The sequence below is a fragment of the Fringilla coelebs genome, assembly GCF_963513975.1.
Source record: "Fringilla coelebs genome assembly, chromosome: 2".
Taxonomy (NCBI): Eukaryota; Metazoa; Chordata; class Aves; order Passeriformes; family Fringillidae; genus Fringilla; species Fringilla coelebs.
In genome coordinates, this window is record NC_140029.1 from 2,720,253 (window position 1) to 2,739,199 (window position 18,947).

General features: G+C 38.2%; 1 protein-coding gene across 1 annotated transcript in view; it reads left to right on the plus strand.

Annotated features, from left to right (window-relative positions):
• The window catches only part of TTC3 (tetratricopeptide repeat domain 3), a 62,451-nt gene that overhangs the window by 37,535 nt on the left and 5,969 nt on the right, over positions 1-18,947 (plus strand). The window contains exons 22-39 of the mRNA XM_084226024.1: positions 684-810; positions 3,113-3,235; positions 3,371-3,472; positions 3,815-3,907; positions 4,299-4,363; positions 4,950-5,086; positions 7,542-7,856; positions 9,518-9,781; positions 9,996-10,042; positions 11,109-11,165; positions 12,216-12,292; positions 12,410-12,559; positions 12,933-13,758; positions 14,925-14,990; positions 16,086-16,235; positions 17,379-17,518; positions 18,204-18,272; positions 18,556-18,652. Of these exons, the coding sequence (XP_084082150.1) occupies positions 684-810; positions 3,113-3,235; positions 3,371-3,472; positions 3,815-3,907; positions 4,299-4,363; positions 4,950-5,086; positions 7,542-7,856; positions 9,518-9,781; positions 9,996-10,042; positions 11,109-11,165; positions 12,216-12,292; positions 12,410-12,559; positions 12,933-13,758; positions 14,925-14,990; positions 16,086-16,235; positions 17,379-17,518; positions 18,204-18,272; positions 18,556-18,652 (2,905 nt within the window). The remainder of the gene's footprint in view (positions 1-683; positions 811-3,112; positions 3,236-3,370; positions 3,473-3,814; positions 3,908-4,298; positions 4,364-4,949; positions 5,087-7,541; positions 7,857-9,517; positions 9,782-9,995; positions 10,043-11,108; positions 11,166-12,215; positions 12,293-12,409; positions 12,560-12,932; positions 13,759-14,924; positions 14,991-16,085; positions 16,236-17,378; positions 17,519-18,203; positions 18,273-18,555; positions 18,653-18,947) is intronic.

An 18,947-nucleotide genomic window follows, 5' to 3' on the forward strand; every position in this document is an offset into this window, starting at 1 on the left:
CCTCCTTTTTTCCCCCTCCTTTTTTCCCCCTCCTTTTTTCCCCCTCCTTTTTTCCCCCTCCTTTTTTCCCCCTCCTTTTTTCCTCTCCTTTTCTCCCCCTCCTTTTCTCCCCCTCCTTTTCTCCCCCTCCTTTTTTCCCCCTCCTTTTTTCCCCCTCCTTTTTTCCCCCTCCTTTTTTCCCCCTCCTTTTTTCCCCCTCCTTTTTTCCCCCTCCTTTTTCCCCCTCCTTTTTCCTCCTCCTTCACAAGTTTAAGTAGTGTTTTGTACTTAGACAAAAAAGTCCACATTACAAGACAGGAATAATTAGTTATTAAGTTAAAAGTAAGAATACTTTAACTGTCATTTCTTAATTAGATAATTTAACCTTAAGAGACCTTATAGAAAAAAGTTAACGTTTTTGTTAATTATTAATGAAATACTATAGAACTCTCAGCTTATAAAAGTATAAATAAAAAATAATAAGCATCTAAATCCTAACATAAAATACCATCTCATACACTTCTGTCCCACCCTTAACAAAACTTTTAAAGCCCCAAAACCCAGCATTTAATGAGCCAGCTTATGTCTCATCCCCCATCCTCTCAGTCACCACTGTTTGCTCCTGGCAGGATAAAATTATTGGTGGAAATTTTAGGAATTGCTCCCAGGGGATCTGAGTGTGTTTGACCTGTTCCAAACTCCAGGTTTGCTCATGCCCTCGACCAATTCCTGAGGTCAAAGCTGATGATTGATTTCAAGATTGTCCCTGGAGTTTTAACCTGGCCAGGAACAACTCAGGTCATCGAGGAGTCACGAGTAGAGAATTTACAGGTATGTTTAAAAAAACCCCAAAAAACCAGAAAATTGTCCTGCTCCTCCCTGCCAGGGTCCAGGGAGATGTGGGGTTCAGGAAGGATGGGGAGCAGCAGGGCAGGACTTGTGGCAGGCTCTGAGACCTCAGGGTGAGCTGGCAGGACACTGAGGCTGAAATTCCTGCTGGGTAAATTCCAGTTCTCCTTTTTCTGCAATGGGAGTTGTGCAGTTTCCACAGGCCAGTGGGTTTGGAGAGCAAGCTTTGTTTGAGCTCACAAGGTGTAGCCATTTTCCATTCATCATTTTCTATTTATCATTTTCCATCATTTTTTCTTTATCTTTTTTTTTTTGTTTGTTTATTATTTTTTATCACTTTTCCATTTATAATTTTTTTCCATTTATCATTTTTTCATTTCTCATTTTTTATTTATCATTTATCAGAATTGGCCAGGCAGGGCCTGGGTGTGGCACTCAGTGACAAGGTGGGGATGTGTCCCAGCTTGGATTTTGGAGCTCTTTTCCAGTCCCAATGATTTTGAGATAATGTTGGATTCTCTTCCTTGCACGCTCCCAAACTTTCAGGTGTGAGCACACAACAGAACCAGTTCAAAATCTGAGCTGCCAAAACCAGGAAATTTATAATTTAAAACCAAACCAGGAGAATTTGACCACAAAGTTCCTGGATAAAATATGGGGATTTATGTGGTAGAATTCCCTGTTTGACTGGGAAAGTCTGGCACCAGGAGCTGCTCTGCACAGAGGCATTTTAGACACAGCTGAACTGGGGAGGTTTTTCACTTGGCCAGACTCCCCAGACCTGCAGAGTTTGTGGTAGAAACAGCATTTCTGGGCTTTTTGCTATCAAAAAACAACCTCAGGATTTCTGAGAGACAATCTGGGTGCATCCATCCATGCTCAGGGATCTCTGGATAATGCAGATACTGCCAGGCTCTGTCAGGGCTCTGTTCTTGGGGGTGTTTGTTTGATCTGGGCTCACTTCTGATGCCTTGTGCAGGCTGAGCTGGATCAGAGGCTGGGCAGAGCTAAAGAACAAAGCAGGGATTTATCCAAAGGATCTCCTGCATGGACCCACCTGGGGCAGCACCAGAGCCCAGCCAGGGCTGCACCCAAGATGACCCAAAACGGCCCCAAAATGCCCGGCCGGGCACGGGGTCTCTCCCTGGGATCAGCTCTGCTCCATTTGCACCTTGCAGTTCATTGTCCCATCCCAGCTTTAGCCCCTGCAGTCCCACCCTGCTTGTTTTTCTCTCTCCAGCCCACGGGGTTTGTGCTCCTGGCTGAGATTTGGCTCATTTGTCCTTGGTCCCCTGTCACCATCACATTTTCTGAACAATCTCTTTGCCCAGGATTTCTCTCCTGGGAAGCTGAGAAGCCTCAGAAAAAAATGAAAACAATTCTTATCTCATTTGCTTCTCCTGTGTTTTGCTGCTTTGGAATGTGGTTGGAGATTGTTTATCCAACATGTGAGTTGTTTTCACTCATTGCCCAGTCAGGGCCAAGCTGTGTCAGGACTCTGGAGAGAGTCACGAGTTTTCATTATTATCTTTTTAGCCTTCTGTCTGTATCCTTTCTGTGTTCTTTAGTATAGTTTAGTATAGCATTCTTTAATATAATATAGTGTCATAAAATAATAAATTATCCTTCTGAGAGCATGGAGTCAGATCCATCATTCCTCCCAACAATGGGGACCCAGAAAATACCACTGTCCCCAGCTGGAGCAGGAATTGTTTTGTCTCCCTGCTCTGTGCACAGAGCTCACCATCCCATAATATGAACCCAGACCCACACACTAAAGCAGCACAGAATGTGAAAAACAGAAAAGCTCAAAGCTGAGGCATCAGTTCCAGCCCTGAGGTCACTCTGGTGTCTTTCCCTCAGGAATTACCCTGGAACACCTCCCTGCTTCCCCAGGGCCAGCTCTGAGCTTGCTCCTTAACCCAGCTGCCAGGTGGGAATCTTCAGAAATGACCCAAAAACCCCAATTTCTGCCCCATAATCTGTTTCATCATCTGGGCAATGATAGAACCCTTTGGAATGGGGCAGGATGTGGGACAAACCTGCATTTTCCTGGTGTTTGAGGCTGTGAGCACTCAGCTGCCAGCACTTCAACCCCTGGAATATTTTGGCCATAAAAGGCCAATCTTGCCTGGCTTTCAGTAGAAAAGAGTTTATTTTTTGGGATTAGTCACTGCTCTGCTTGAGGGATGGGTTTCACTGCAGTCCCCAGGAGTTTGTGAGTAGAAGTTGAATCTTTTCTTGGTTCTGTACACTTTAACTCTGATCATTCTGTGTTTTCCAGATGGCTTTAAAGAATTATATTGAGGAATGTAAATTCCCTCCAGAGCCAGATGCTGTCTGTCGATATCAGCAGTGCCATGGCTACTCCAAAATCCAAATATATTTTACAGACCCTGACTTTAAGGTAAATTTTCAGTTGAGAAAGGTTTGAAAAGTTAAACTTGGTGTATTTTCTGCCCCTTTTTATATGATCTGGGAAGCTGAGCACTGCTTTTGGTTGTGGTTTTATTTTAAAATGTTCCATTTTTGCCATTTTTAGGGTTTTATACGTGTTATTTGCTGTCAGCAGTGCAGAGTGGAATTCCACATAAGCTGCTGGAAAAAGCTGAAAACAACAAGCTACAGTGATAAAAATGATAAGGTGAGGCCTCTGCCAGACTGGAATTTTTAATTATTTAAGATCATAGCGTTGAGATGCATCAAGGAATTCCACAAAATTCAGCAGCCTGGATAAAATGAAGGGAAATCCTGAACTCCTAAAATTATTCTGGAAGTTGACTCTTGGGTGTGAAGTTGGAGGGGGGAGTAAAAGATGCCAGAGATTTTCCATGATTTTGGATTTTCAGCCCATCCCAGGAAGAGTTTGGGATTGTGTTTCCTTTGGTTGCTTTGGTCACCTCAAATTGAGGAATTAATTTGTGCAGGGGTGTAAATGGCGTGGGGATTTAAATGCCTTTGTTGTCTGTGTCCTTCTCTCCTGCAGGATTTCCTTAAGGAAATGTGTTTTACTCCTGATTGTAAAGGCCTTATTTCAAAAATAGTTATTTTCAGTTCTTCTGGGCTGGTAAAATGTGAAGTAAGTATGGTCATATGAAATTAAATATGGTTTCATAGGAAATTAATTAGAATATTAAGGGGGATAAAGTGAAAATGAGAATATAACTGCAAAAAAAAAAAATGGTGCTGCCTTAAGAGAATGTGAGGATTATTTAGGAATATGAATTTCTGTTCTAGTGGAGCAGGAACTGCCTTGTGCTGTTGGTCAGATTGTCATGGATGGGAATGGAATTCAGGGAATTCAATAATCCCTCAGGAATAACTCCCCAGAGGCACAGAAAAATGGAGAATTCTCCCCAGATTAGGAATTCTCCTCAGGGCAATACTGACCTGAGAGAAGCAGAAATGATTGTGGGGTTTGTGGTGTCATAACCCAAATTTAATTCCTGTCCTATCCCTTGTTTTGATAGTTTGAACAAAAAATCCCAAAGCTGAAGGAACCACCAAGGGCCTGTATAAAACAGAAATGTTCAAGGTAAGATTTGTCCTCTCTGAATCGATTTGAGAGCAAAGCAGGAGGGATTTTCATGCCTTTTTACAAATATTTTGGAAAATTATCCTTGCCCTTTGCCTGATAAACCAAAAAAATCTGGTAAAATCCGTCATAATCCAATGGTAAAAGCATTTAAGTTGTTCCACAGAATTTGTTTTGTGTGAATGTTTAGAAAGTGTAAATAAAAATGTATTTTATGCTGCTGCTGTCCTTGTTGATACCCAGACATTTCACATAACTGAGTTGGCAATTTTTTGGTCAAGTGACCTTTGAATAATGAGGAATTAAGCTCAGAGGACATACAAAACAAAATTTTAAAAAGGAAAGGAATAAAATGCTAACATTTGGTTGCAAATGCTGAGTGATAAATTAAGAGTATTGCAGCCCATCCTCATTTAGACATCTTTAATGGGAGTAAAAGTTGTTGCATCTTGAGGGCATCGATATTTTTATGAAGTTTTGTGGTCTCTGCTTCTACATGAAGACCACTTCTATTCCATTTGTACTTTCCAGTGTGATATTTGCACCTCAATTAACGTTTGGCTGGCTGCTGCATTGCTTTTTGCAGTCTTAGGAAGATAAAAATGAAGGAAGAAAGGAAACAGCGGCGAAAACGAGCGCGAGAGGAGGCCAGGAACCGTGCCAGGAAAAAAGCTGAGGAAGAGCAGGAGGGCAGTGAGCAGTGCCAGTTCAGCCAGCACAGGGGTGGGTGCAGGGGGATTGGGGCTGGTTCCTCCATGGGAAGGTTGGTGGGAGGTTTGGGGTCCCCATCCGGGGGTGTCTGAGGATGGAGGGGGCGCTGGGAGCTCTGGGCTGGGCCCAGGTGGGGGTCAGGGTTGGGTTGGGTTGGGTTGGGTTGAGTTGGGTTGGGTTGGGTTGGGTTGGGTTGGGTGGTCCTGCAGGGCTCTTCCAGCCTCCTTGGCCCTGGATCCTGGGATGGGTCAGCACCCAGCAGTGCAGTCAGCACTGGGAGTGTCCCAGCCCAGTCACAGCAGAATCCTAATGCTGAGCATCACCCCCTGGGAAAAACTGGCATTTTTACTCCAGACAGATTTTATTCCCTTCTGTTTTTATTGCTGGGGGATGTTACTGTGTGTGGATATGAATTGTTGGGGGGTTGTGGGTCCCAGGATCAGGTAGGAGATGAGAATCTGACTCCAAGTTCTCAGAAGGCTAATAGAATAGAATTATAATAATATGATGTAATATAATTATAATATAATTATAATATAATTATATAATTAATATATATTATATATTATACTATAGCATATTATATGATAATATTATTGTTTTATATTACTATATTATAGTATTGTATTACATTATGTTATAGTATAGTATATGATAATATTATATTATATTATATTATATTATATTATATTATATTATATTATATTATATTATATTATATTATATTATATTATATTATATTATATTATATTATATTATATTATATTATAGTATATTATAGTATATTATAGTATATTATAGTATATTATAGTATAGTATATGATAATATTATTGTTTTATATTACTATATTATAGTATTGTATTATATTATGTTATAGTATAGTATATGATAATATTATATTATATTATGTTATAGAATAATACATAATATAACAATATTTAGTACTATATAATATTATATAATATATATTATTTTATATAATTATATAGTATATATCATATCACATAACATATATCATCATATATCTCATATCATATATGATATGATATATGATATATGATATATGATATGATATTCTAGTATATTCTAGTATAGCATATTTTTTATAGTATATTAAAAGAAAATTATATACTAAAACTATACTAAAGAAAGAGAAAGGAGACATCAGAAGGTTTAACAAGAATGATAATAAAAACCCTGACTGACCAGAGAGTTTGACACAGCTGGGCTGGGATTGGTCATTAATTAAAAACAATTCACCTGGAACCAATCAAAGATGCACCTGTTGGTGAGCAACCTCCAGACCCCATCCCAAGCCATCAGATAATTCTTGTTTACAGTTCTTTTCTGAGGCTTCTCAGATCCTCAGGTAAAAAATCCTGGCCAAGGATTTTTCAGAAAATACCACGGTGACAGCTGTGTGGTTTCATTGCTGTGGTTGAATTCCTTGTAGAAAACCTGGATTTTTCCTTGGCTGGTTCCTGCAGAATCAGCCTGGAGAGGGGAAAGGCTCCAATTCTGAGTGAACCCCTTGGAAAGGGATGAACCCATTGAAAAAGCACCTGGGGACCCTGTTAGAGAAAAAAATACCTCAAATAAAGACAGAGTGAGGTCCTGCCTGCAGTGACTTGAAAAGCACATTCCAGATGATTGGGGAAAACAAAAATATTTCAGTCTATGGCTCTGTGGGCATTTAAAGCTTCAGCTTTTCCTTGGTGGATGTTGGCTGCTCCACATTGCAGAGCTGGCAACTTCCCCTGCAGCTTCTCAGGGCACAGAAAAAGGGGGGATGTTGGAATTTATTTTTTTTTTTTAATCTGTATTATCAACTTGGGATATAATTAATTTATAATTTCCTAGGATTCCCTGTTAAATACTCTGGGTGTATTTTTTTCCATCCCATGCTTGGTGTTCTCTGGGTGCCTGTTCCCTGTTCAGTGGCACATCCTGAAAATTTGGGAGATTTTGGCTTCCCTGTGGATTTGTAAAATCATTTATTATTGTTATTATGACTTCATTTATTTCCTGTTTGTTTTGTTTTAAGTCTTTGCTCTCTCCTTTTCCCTGGCTCATCTTTAATTGTGATTCTTGGAGCCCCTGCAGGTCACTGTGACCTCATCCTTAAATCTGGGCAAGGTCTTTGTTTCTTTAAACAAAAATTGAAATCAGTGTTGGATCAAATCCCTAATGCTCAGCATGTATGGAAGAAAATAATTCTTTAAATCCTGTAATTTTCAGCATAAAACAAACAATTAGGAACACCACTTAACCCAAACAATCTGTGCTTTTAAAGTTGCTTTAAGTTTTTGAACTTTTTAAAGTTTTTTGAGCTTTTTAATGGTTTTGGAGCTCTTTATAAGTTTTTTAAGCTTTATAAAGTTGCTTTTTAAGTTGGAATTGTGGTAAGGACATGAAATCTTGCTGGTTTTGTGCTTTTTTTGAATTGGAATATTTTGACTTTTCCAGGTTCTGGCCAGGATTTATACACTGGGGACCAAATCCTGCAGCACATCTGGCGCAATTCCGAGCAGATCAAAGCTGCTGTCCCTGACACTGCCAAATTATTAAAGGAGTTACTGGCCTGGGGAGTGATCAGAGAGGAGGATTTCATCTCCCATTCCCAAGTTAGCAGCAGTCCCCAGGAGGTGCTGGAGCAGCTCCTGAGCTCCCTGGTCCGGGGGCAGGGGCGGGTGCAGAGCAGGGGCTTCCTGCACGTGCTGAGCCGGCTCGGAGAGGTGGATCCCAAAGTGCACAAGTGGCTGCAGCACCTCGATCACCTGGGTGGGTCCTGAGCAGCACAGAAACTTCTCTCTTTTCCTTCTTTGAAACAACAAAGTTAAACTTCTCTCTGTCCTTTCCCTGATTTCCAGAGGGGAACACAACCTGGGTGGCTCAGGGGCTCGGCAGGGATTTGGCGGAGGGAGTTCAACAATTTTTAAATGATCTTAAAATTCCAGAATGGGCTTAACTGCTATTTGTAGCAATAATCTGGTTTTGGAGAGTAAATAACAGTGGGGTTCTGCCATTAAACTTGGAGCAATTTTGTGTTGGTGCTCTGCAGTTTGCTGTTGGGTTTATAACTCTCCGGCTCGGAGAGGTGGATCCCAAAGTGCACAAGTGGCTGCAGCACCTCGATCACCTGGGTGGGTCCTCAGCAGCACAAAAAATCCTCTCTTTTCCTCACTTGAAACAGCAAAGTAAAACTTCTCCTCTCTGTCCTTTCCCTCATCTCCAGAGGGGAACACAAACTGGGTGGCTCAGGGGCTTGGCAGGGATTTGGCAGAGGGAGTTCAACAATTTTTAAATGGTCTTAAAATTCCAGAATGGGCTTAACTGCTGATATTTGTGGCAATGATCTGGTTTTGGAGAGTAAATAATGGTGGGGCTCTGCCATTCAACTTGGAAAGAATTTCGTGTTGGTGCTCTGCAGTTTGCTGTTGGCTTTATAATGGAAAAAAAAAGTGGGGGTTTGGGGTTCTTAATTTTGATTTGTTACATCCATATCCTTGGAAAAATTCCTAGAATTCTTAGAATCTTTTCCTTTTCCTTTTCTTCCCTTGAAATTTCCTTCCCTTGAAATTTCCTTCCCTTGAAATTTCCTTCCCTTGAAATTTCCTTTCCTTTCCTTTCCTTTCCTTTCCTTTCCTTTCCTTTCCTTTCCTTTCCTTTCCTTTCCTTTCCTTTCCTTTCCTTTCCTTTCCTTTCCTTTCCTTTCCTTTCCTTTCCTTTCCTTTCCTTTCCTTTCCTTTCCTTTCCTTTTTCCTTTTTCCTTTTTCCTTTTTCCTTTTTCCTTTTTCCTTTTTCCTTTTTCCTTTTTCCTTTTTCCTTTTTCCTTTCCTTGAAATTTCCTTTCCTTGAAATTTCCTTGAAATTTCCTTTCCTTGAAATTTCCTTTCCTTTCCTTGAAATTTCCTTTCCTTTCCTTGAAATTTCCTTTCCTTGAAATTTCCTTTCCTTTCCTTGAAATTTCCTTTCCTTTCCTTGAAATTTCCTTTCCTTGGAATTTCCTTTCCTTGAAATTTCCTTTCCTTGAAATTTCCTTTCCTTGGAATTTCCTTTCCTTGAAATTTCCTTGAAAGTTCCTTTCCTTGAAAGTTCCTTTCCTTTCCTTGAAATTTCCTTTCCTTGAAATTTCCTTTCCTTGAAATTTCCTTGAAATTTCCTTGAAATTTCATTTCCTTGAAATTTCCTTTCTTTCCCCTTCCCTTTCCCCTTCCCTTTCCCTTCAAATCTCATTTTTATTATTATCCCAATAATAACTGGTGAGAGTAGAATTTATATCAACCCCATTCCTCATTTTTTGTTTGCATTTTCAAGACACAAAGGCTCACACACCATCTGTACACTGAATTTCTAGACCGAACTCTTGCCCTTTGAAGAGGAAATATCACATTTTGAGCATTCAAAATTTAATATTGGGATTTTTTTTCCATCTTTTCCAGGTCTGACAGCTACAAAAAACTTTCTCCTTCAATATGGCCAAGTTCTGCAAGAGCTGGACCTTTCTATTTTAATCCCAGTGTGGAACCAGAAATATGGCAGTAAATTTGGTTATGTGGCAGCTGATGGTGAAAAGCAAGAAATTAGTGATTATTTCCTCACCCCTCCCCTAGAGAAATCCCGTTGTTTTTTATGGCTTTTGGAAGAAAACAGACAACATTTTCCAGAGCTCCATCAAGCTTTAGATGAATTCTTTGATAAAATGGGTGAGTAGGCAAAGGGATCAAATATTTACAGTAAAAATTCGTTTTTATTGTGCATTTTTAGCATTAAAGTTCTGCAGCTGCAGTTTTGGATTTGCTTTTGGTGGTGTTGGATAAAGGATTTGAGCAATAATTGCTGTCACTTCACAGTTAAATTGTGAATTAATTAAAATATTGTTATTTCCATCAATCACCATGACTTTTTTCCTTTCCACAGATGATCCAACCATTATATTAAAGAAGCAGGGAAATGAGAATTTATCAGTAAGTGAATTTCATTTCTCTTTGGCCTCAGCTCAAAAAGAACTTTTTTCTATTTTAGAAAAGGAATTATTTTGAAGCCTGGTCCTTCAGACTTACTGGAGTTCAAATGTCTTGTTTTAGCTCCCTTTTCTTAAATTTTTTGATATTTGAATTATTTAATAATAATTTTCCAAGTGTGCTTCATTCTGAATCACTTTTTGATTGGTGTCATCATTAAAATCCATCCTAACAATCAAAAATAGAGTTTGGATTTCAGTTAATTTTGTGTTTTGAGGCACCCTCATTTGAAGTTCTTGTCTGCAGTTAAATTTCCCTTGACAAATCCAAAATTTATTTTTGTTTCAGAATAAAGCTTTAGAGTTAAGTAATGTACGTATTAAGAAAATGCAGAATTTTTTTTTTGCAAATTAATAAAATGCAGAATTTTAAATGCACATATTAATAGAACACAGTTTTTAATGCACACATTAATAGGAATCAGAATTTTTAATGTGCACAATGATTAAATGCAGGCTTTTTAATGTACATAATAACAAAATGCAGAATTTTAAAGTGTACTCTAATAAAATGGTGAATTTTAAATGTATATGTCAGTGAAATGCAGAATTTTTAATGTACATCTTAATGAATTGCAGATTTTTTTAACATCTACACATTAATTACATGCAGAACTTTTAATGTGCACATTAATAAAATGCAGACTTTTTAATGCACATGTTAATGAAATGCAGATTTTTTTAAAAGTCTCCACATTAATGAAATGCAGAATTTTCAAGGTTAATACATTAATAAAATTCAGATTTTTAAATGTGCACATGAATAAAATGCAGATTTTTTTTTTTTCTTTTTCATTTGATGAATTGGGAAAATCCAAGAGTGAAATAAAAACCAGCACAAGGAAACTGCTTTGATTTCAGTGTTAAAATAACCTGGAATTATTCTGTTCTTCTGTAATCCCAATCCTGTTCAAGAATAATTCAAATTTCAGTCCCTTCATCTTTGTCTTTCTTGGAAAACTGAAGCAACATTTGCCAATCCTGTGCCTTCATTTTATTTTCTGTTTCAGAATAATGAAATCAAAGTTAAAAACAAAAACAGGAAGAAGAATTTGAAAGATTCAAAGGTCAGTAACTTTGGGAGCTGCTCAAGCAGCTTTTACCAAGCAGGTACCATTTATTCACTACTGAAAACCCACCTCAAAATTGGGATTTTTGTAGAATTTCTGGCATTCAGGTGGATGGGAGCTGTTTTTGTAAACACCCTGAGGAGGCTCAGTGGTGAAATGGCTTTTCCTGAAGGAAAATTAAGTTGTTAAGATTGAAATGATACCATTTTGTTAAAATTTATCAGTATAACAGCTATTTTTACATTTATTTATGGCTAACTTTGGCTCTGACTGGAGGCACCTTCCACTGGCTTAATTCTGAATTATTGTTGAGATTTTAATTTTTCATGTGGGAAAATAAGAATTTGGTTCAAAAATTCCATTTGATGCTCAGGAATGTTATTAATTATTCGTTATTTTATAGATTTTATTGGAATATTATTCTGCCTGAAATTTCTGCTGCCTTTTGGAGGATTTTGCTATATTGAAAACCTCATGCTCTCACCTCTTTATCATTTTTCTGGAATTTCAAGAGTAAACTTCACATTTTTTCCTCAGGATTTATTTTTCTGACTTGGGTGCATTTATTTGTGTATTTCTGAATTATTAGGTCATAAAAATAAAGACAACTAAAATGTCTATAATGGTACAGTATAATAACAACCAGAGTCACATGTGGAATTAGGGATAACTCCAGCTTGGGATAAATTTGTTACAGCCTCAAATTTTAAGGAAAGTTTAATTAAATTTTGATGAAACTCTTAAAAAAAGAGGGATTTGGAGTTGAATATATCTTTTTTTTTTTCCCAGATAAGGTCAAAAGAAGGAATTAATAACATTAAATTAAGAATTTTCTTGCTGTGGCTTAGCATTGATAATTTTACCTGATAATTTTACCTGAAAACTTGTTTACATTGAATTTTGTTATTTAAATCATCGTGTTCATTATGAACACGATGATTTAAATAACAAAATTCAATGTAAATAAGTTACTCCTGGTCTTTGCAGTGGATTATGTTACATGAGTTTTTGTGAGGTAAAAACTCAAAGAAATCTCTTTTTAATTAGTCTATTTTAGTATTATCCAGTGGAGTTAGTACAGCACCACGAGAAGAAGAGAAGATATTTATAGAAGAAAATAATTTGTGAGTATTTGATTCTGCTTTCATTGCCCAAACTCTAAACTGTGGGAGAAGAATCCCTTAAAAACACCAAGGCTGGCTTAACTTGATTTTTTTTTTTTCCTGATTTTTAAGGTACAGAGATTTTCCAAATGAAAATCCCTTTGTAATCCCAGAATATCTCCAGGAGCAACTGGAGGAATTCGAAGCTCGCTATAATATTTCAAATAGTAACAATTATCACATGAATAATAATAATAATCCAGATCCAATCTCTGAGAATTTATATGAGTGAGTATAAATTTCTGTGTTTAGGAGCTTCAGGGGGTGGGATTTTAATAATTCAGGGGGTTGATAATTTTAATAATTTTTTGGATTAATCGGAATCCTGGTGGGTGTAGCGTGTCCGTGAAAGAACGGATGGAAGGAATGGATTAAAAACTGGAATTAATTATAGCAATTCAGCAATTCTTTTTTTTTTTTTTTTTTAAAGTTATTTCTCTCAAATCTTGGAAGAACATGGTCCTCTGGAAATTAATAATAAATTACTGGTTGGGGAATACGAGAATTTCCCTGAGGAGACTCGGAAGGTGGTGGAAGGAATGGATTAAAAACTGGAATTAATTATAGCAATTCATCAATTCTTTTTTTTTTTTTTTTAAAGTTATTTCTCTCAAATCTTGGAAGAACATGGTCCTCTGGAAATTAATAATAAATTACTGGTTGGGGAATACGAGAATTTCCCTGAGGAGACTCGGAAGGTGGTGGAGGACGCCGGCGGCCTGGAGCCCTTCCTGCTGAAATCGCCTCGTTTCATCGTGCGGGACAACCTGATCGGCCTCAGGAAGCACTCGGCCCTTTTTGAGGGAAATCCAAGCAGAAATGGGGATAAAAAGGAAAATCCAGCTGGGGAATTCCAGGAGAATTCTTCCCACAGCAAGCTGCCCTTGAATCCCTACGCCCAGGAGTTCAAGCCCCTCTCGTACCCTCAGGATTCCCCTTTGGCAGCAGCTCCTGATTTACCCGATTATCCCAGCCAGCAATATTTTCCCTGCTCCTTCCCTGCTCCCTGTGCTCCTGGCAGTCCTCTGGGCAGTGGAAATGTTGATTCCATGAAGAGCCAGGCTCCATTTTCGGGTGTTTTAGTGAATGGCTTCCAGGCCGCAGGCCCGGCCGTGTTTGTGCCTCAGTGCTCCTGGGGGTGTCCGTATGGAATATTGCCCCTGGCCCAGGCTGGGTTTATTTATGCTGATCCTGCAGCTCCTCAGGGAAACCTGCAAATTCCAGCTGGGAAATACAGCCCTGGGGGGTTTGTGCCAGCCGGGATCCAGGAGCACAGAGGGCCCTGGGAGGACTCGGATAAAAAGGATTCTGCTTCTCCAAACGGCTCCGGTGAAGCTGAGGGTGGTAAATGTGTTAAAAATGAAAAAGGAAGAAAAAATAATGCTGGGATGAAGAGCAGCCCTCACACCAGGATGGTGGCTGTTCAGGTAAGGAGGGGAACGATGCTGGAGAGATTTTATGGCCACCAGGATGAGTTTTAGGATATTCCTCTGCTGGGAGGAAAGGCTGGCACAGCTGGCATTGCTCACCTGCACAGGAGAAGCTTTGGGGTGACCTTAGAGCCTGTTCCAGTGTTCAAAAGAGGTTTTAAAAAGGAGGAAGAGGCACTTTTATATGGACAGAGAGTGACAGGACAAGGGGGAATGGTTTCAAACTGCCAGAGGGCAGGGCTGGGTGGGATCCTGGGAATGAGGAATTGTTCCCTGGCAGGGTGGGCAGGGCTGGGATGGAATTCCATCCCTGCATCCCTGGCAGTGCCCAAGGCCAGGCTGGACACTGGGCTTGGCACAGTGGGAGGTGTCCCTGCCATGGAAGATTTTAAGATCCCTTCCATGCCTAATTAAGGTTTGCATCTCCTTCCTCTCCCTACAAGATTCCTGCTAAAAATCCATGTTGCATCTCTGGTGTAGAGCTCTCCCATCCTTGTTTTCATCCCAGATTCCAGGCCCAGTTAATGAACTAAAATTAAACCTTTCCACGTGGCAGGGGTGGCACTGGATGAGTTTTAAGGTCCCTTCCAACCCAAACCATTCCAGGATTCCTGAGAACTTTCTGTGATTCCTCATTTCTCATTTGCAATTCTTGAAGTTTTTGCTGCTCTTTTTTCCCTGGCTGTCTCACAGGAACTGCTGCACCAAAGTTTCAGCTTCACTTTAGAGATGAAGCAAAGTCATTCTGTGTTGTTATTTTTTTTTTTTCCTTTTGTGATGAGTTCAGGGATTTATTTTCACTTCCACAACATTTGAGGATTTGGATTTGTGGAGGAGGCTCAGGGGGGACCCTCTCACTCTCTAGGAGGGTGAGACACTTCCTCAAATTCATTTTTCATTTTTCAGACATTTAGAGCATGGCTTTGTTTAAAGACCCACAGAACTCCCTCGAATCGCTTGTGGTCAATGAAATCAGGGAAAGAAAAAATAAATCCCTTTCAGAAACACCTCCACAATGTTTTCCTAAAACATTTATAGGCCTGGATTAGAGTTGGGTTTATAAATCCCTCAGTGAGGTATAAAAGCTCCAAACCAGAGCAGCTCATCCAGGAACTGAGAAGATTTTAAATTAAATTCGATTTTTTTTTTTTTTTGTGTTCTAGGTAAATCAGGAAGTTGCTGATAGGGAAACCAATACTTTGCCTTTCCATCCATTTGAAAATCAACAGGTAAGTTCCTGCATCCTGGTTGACATTTCTCATGAGGGAGGTTAAAGGAATGCCCAAAAACTGAACAGTGAAGTAATGAAAGTTCTGTAAAAATGGCAGGTTTTTACAGAGATTTTGTATTTTGGGTTCTTTGGATGTGTCTGTGTTCTGTGGTGTTCTGGAAACATCACCCAGCCTCACAAGGAACTGATTTTTGAGCTTTGCTGTGATATTTGATATTTGTTCTGATTGTTTTATATCGAGTTTGTGACATCCCCAGGACCAAGGAGGAATTGAGAATCTGACTCCATGTTCTCAGAAGGCTGATTAATATAATATAATATAATATAATATAATATAATATAATATAATATAATATAATAGGTATATTATTATATTATATGTATAATATAATATATGTAATATATGTAATATAATATGATGTAATATGACATGACATGATATGATATAGTATTATATTATATTATATTATATTATATTATATTATATTATATTATATTATATTATATTATATTATATTATATTATATTATATTATATTATATTATATTATATTATATTATATTATATTATATTATATTATATTATATTATATTATATGAAAGGATACAGACAGAAGGCTAAACAAGAATGAGAATGGAAAACTCATGACTGACTCCTCAGAGTCTCACACAGCTGGCTGTGATTGGTCATTAATTAAAAACAATTCACATCAAACCAATCAAACATGACCAGTTGGTAAACAATGTCCAAATCACATTCCAAAGCAGCAAACACAGGAGAAGCAAGCAGATAATTATTGTTTTCATTTTTCTCTGAGGCTTCTCAGCTTCCCAGGAGAAGAAATCCTGGCAAAAGGATTTTTCCAGAAAATGTGTCAGTGACATTTTTATTCTAAGCTATTCAGATGTTGAATGTTTGAGGTGTTTCCTCTCTCAAAACCTGCATTTAAATATTCCATTTGGGCATGGAGACAGTTCAGAGTGGTGTTAATGGCAGGTTTATGTCTGCAGCAGGAGATAAAAGTGAGAAAATGTGACCTTTGAACTGGGAGCAGGCATCATCAGGCTGGTTTCTGTAACTGATTAATTTCCAGGGAGATATTCTCCGTGTGGAAAAGGAGCACCAGGTCCTGCAAGAACAACTCAGAGAAGCAGAGGAGAAATTTGAGCAGTCCCAGAGCAGGAGCCTGGAGGAAATTGCTGCTTTGGAAGAGCTGCTGAAAAAAAGTATTGAAGAGACTGAGGTAAAGCTTTTCCCCATGGAGCAGAGGCTGGGGAATCCCTGGAGTGTCCGAGGGGCTTGGATGGTGGGAGGTGTCCTCCCCACCCAGCCTTTCCAGCATTCCCTGACTGAGCCCTGATTTGGGATTTTGAACAGTGATTAGGAATTTGTTTTGTAGATATAAAGTAGTTCTTCTCATTCAGGGCAGAGTGCTTGTGGCTGTTAGTAAATGTGAGTTGTTTGGTTAAAGGGTGTGAGAAGTCAGAGTGATGTTTGGTTTGTGTTTTGTAGAACTGTAACATGAACTGGTTTACTGAGGTGTGTTAGATTGTTTATTGTTGATATGTTTATATATATAATATTTTATATATATATGGTTGATAAGTTTTTATCCTCCCCACCCCAGCCTTTCCAGCATTCCCTGACTGATCCCTGCTTTGGGATTTTGAACAGTAATTAGGAATTTATTTTGTAGATATAAAGTAGTTCTTCTCATTCAGGGCAGAGTGCTTGTGGCTGTTAGTAAATTTGAATTGTTTGGTTAAAGTGTGTGAGAAATCACAGTGGTGTTTGGTTTTGTGTTTTTTATAGGTGTAATATGAACTGTTTTACTGAGCTGTGTTAGATTGTTTATTGTTCATATGTCTATATATATATCTATAATATTTTATATATATATATTGTTGATACATTTTTGTCCACCCCAGCCTTTCCAGCATTCCCTGACTGATCCCTGCTTTGGGATTTTGAACAGTAATTAGGAATTTATTTTGTAGATACAAAGTACTTCTTCTAATTCAGGGCAGAGTGCTTGTGGCTGTTAGTAAATTTGAATTGTTTGGTTAAAGGGTGTGAGAAATCACAGTGGTGTTTGGTTTGTGTTTTGAATAGTTGTAACATGAACTGGTTTACTGAGCTGTGTTAGATTGTTTATTGTTGATTTGTTTCATCTAAAGGATATTAGGTACTGACTCAAAACCCTGAAAAGTTTGGGGTTTTTTTATCTTGTTTATTTATGGTTATTGCTAATGTGATAGTTCTTGTTGGTTTTGGTTGAGTCACTGTTGGAGTATTGTAAGTAAGAGTCAGAGATCCTCAGTCTGCTCCAGCTTTTACCTGAATAAACCACAGTTTTCAGAAATGAAGTTTTCTTTTCTGCCCCCAGGTGTCCCAGAATGAGCTGGATTGGTTCCACCAAGACTCAGAAGCACAAATGAAGAAATGGCAGCAGGAGAAGAAAGAAAATCGAGAGAATTTAAAAGCCCTGAGGGGCACAGCTAAAAAACACTCAGACACCAATGAGAGGTACAGCTGGAAATAGATTTACATCCCCTCATTCTGACAGTCTGAAAAATTCAGATTAAGGAAATTGAATCCATGGCTGTGAAACCAGCCAGACATTTTCTCCCAATATTAGGCTGGAATATGGACATGGCCACTTTCTTATTTTGAATTTTTTGGCAAATTACAGGCAAACATCTAAAATAGCTTTTAGATAACTGAAGAAACTGATTTAGCAATAATTCTCCTAATCAGATTTGACAATTCCTTCTGTATTTTAATGTTCTCTCAGTCTAGAGAGCACAGACTTTGGTCCTTGAATGCCTTTGTTTTATCTTTAATAGTTTTATCTTGCTTTCATATTTTATCTTTGTTTTTTCTGAAATAGTTTGGGCCAAATCTTTCCTGAAAAATCATCAGCCTGGTTTTATCTTAATCACTGAACTTTATTAGCAATAAATTTCAATGTATTTAGAATAGAATCCATTTAAATGGATTTAGAATAGAATTTAGAATAGTTTGGGTTGGGAGAGACCTTAAAGATCATTTATTTCCACTCCTCAGGGAGTGGAATTCCATCATTCCTCAGGGATTAAAGAGGATCTAAACCCCACAGATTGTCCTGGTGCTTCTACAGGAACAGTTCCCAGTTTTGCCAATAAACCTTCTCCACAACAAGCTCAATTAATGTTTCATTCCATTCCTGTAGGTATTTGAAGACCATTGATGAGAAGGAAAAGCAATATAATGCAAGTTTAAATAAATTTCTGGATACCAGGTAAAACTGCTGTCCCTTCCAGCAATATTTATATTTTTCTGCCTCAGTCTGGGTGAAGGCTTAGGGGAAAATCAGGACTTTAACCCAAATTTCTTACTCTTAGTTTGCTTTTACTTGCCATGAATAAATATTCATATTTAGAATAAATAAAATCATCCTTTCATACATTTCCCTTGATTACCTAACACTGAGGAGCTGTAAAAAAACCCTAAAATGGCATCAATTTTAAATACTGCTCTGCTCTGAATGTTACTCAAATATTTCATTTTTTTTTCTTTCACAGTAATAAATTTGCTAATGAGAAAAGCAAATTGGAAGAGCTGATAAAAAAGAGTCAGGATGACAGCCAGGAGTGTGAGAAAAGAGCTGTTTTAGCAGAGGTACAAAAAAACCCAAAAATATCCTTAAAAACCTTTTGTTGCAGCTGGGGTTGTGCTGGTTGGAGGTGGGGAAATGATATCAAAAATGTTGATTAAATATTGGAAAAGCCAAGGAGGGAAACTCCACTTGAAAATTCCTCACTGCTGCAGCAGTGTGTGCACTTTGCATCCTCAAACTCTTGTTAAATCTGAAATTCTCGCTCAATTTTAATTCTTCAATTAAATTCTTCAATTAAATTCTTCAATTAAATTCTTATTAAAACACAGTTTAAGGTTTTACCCCTTTTTTCCTTGG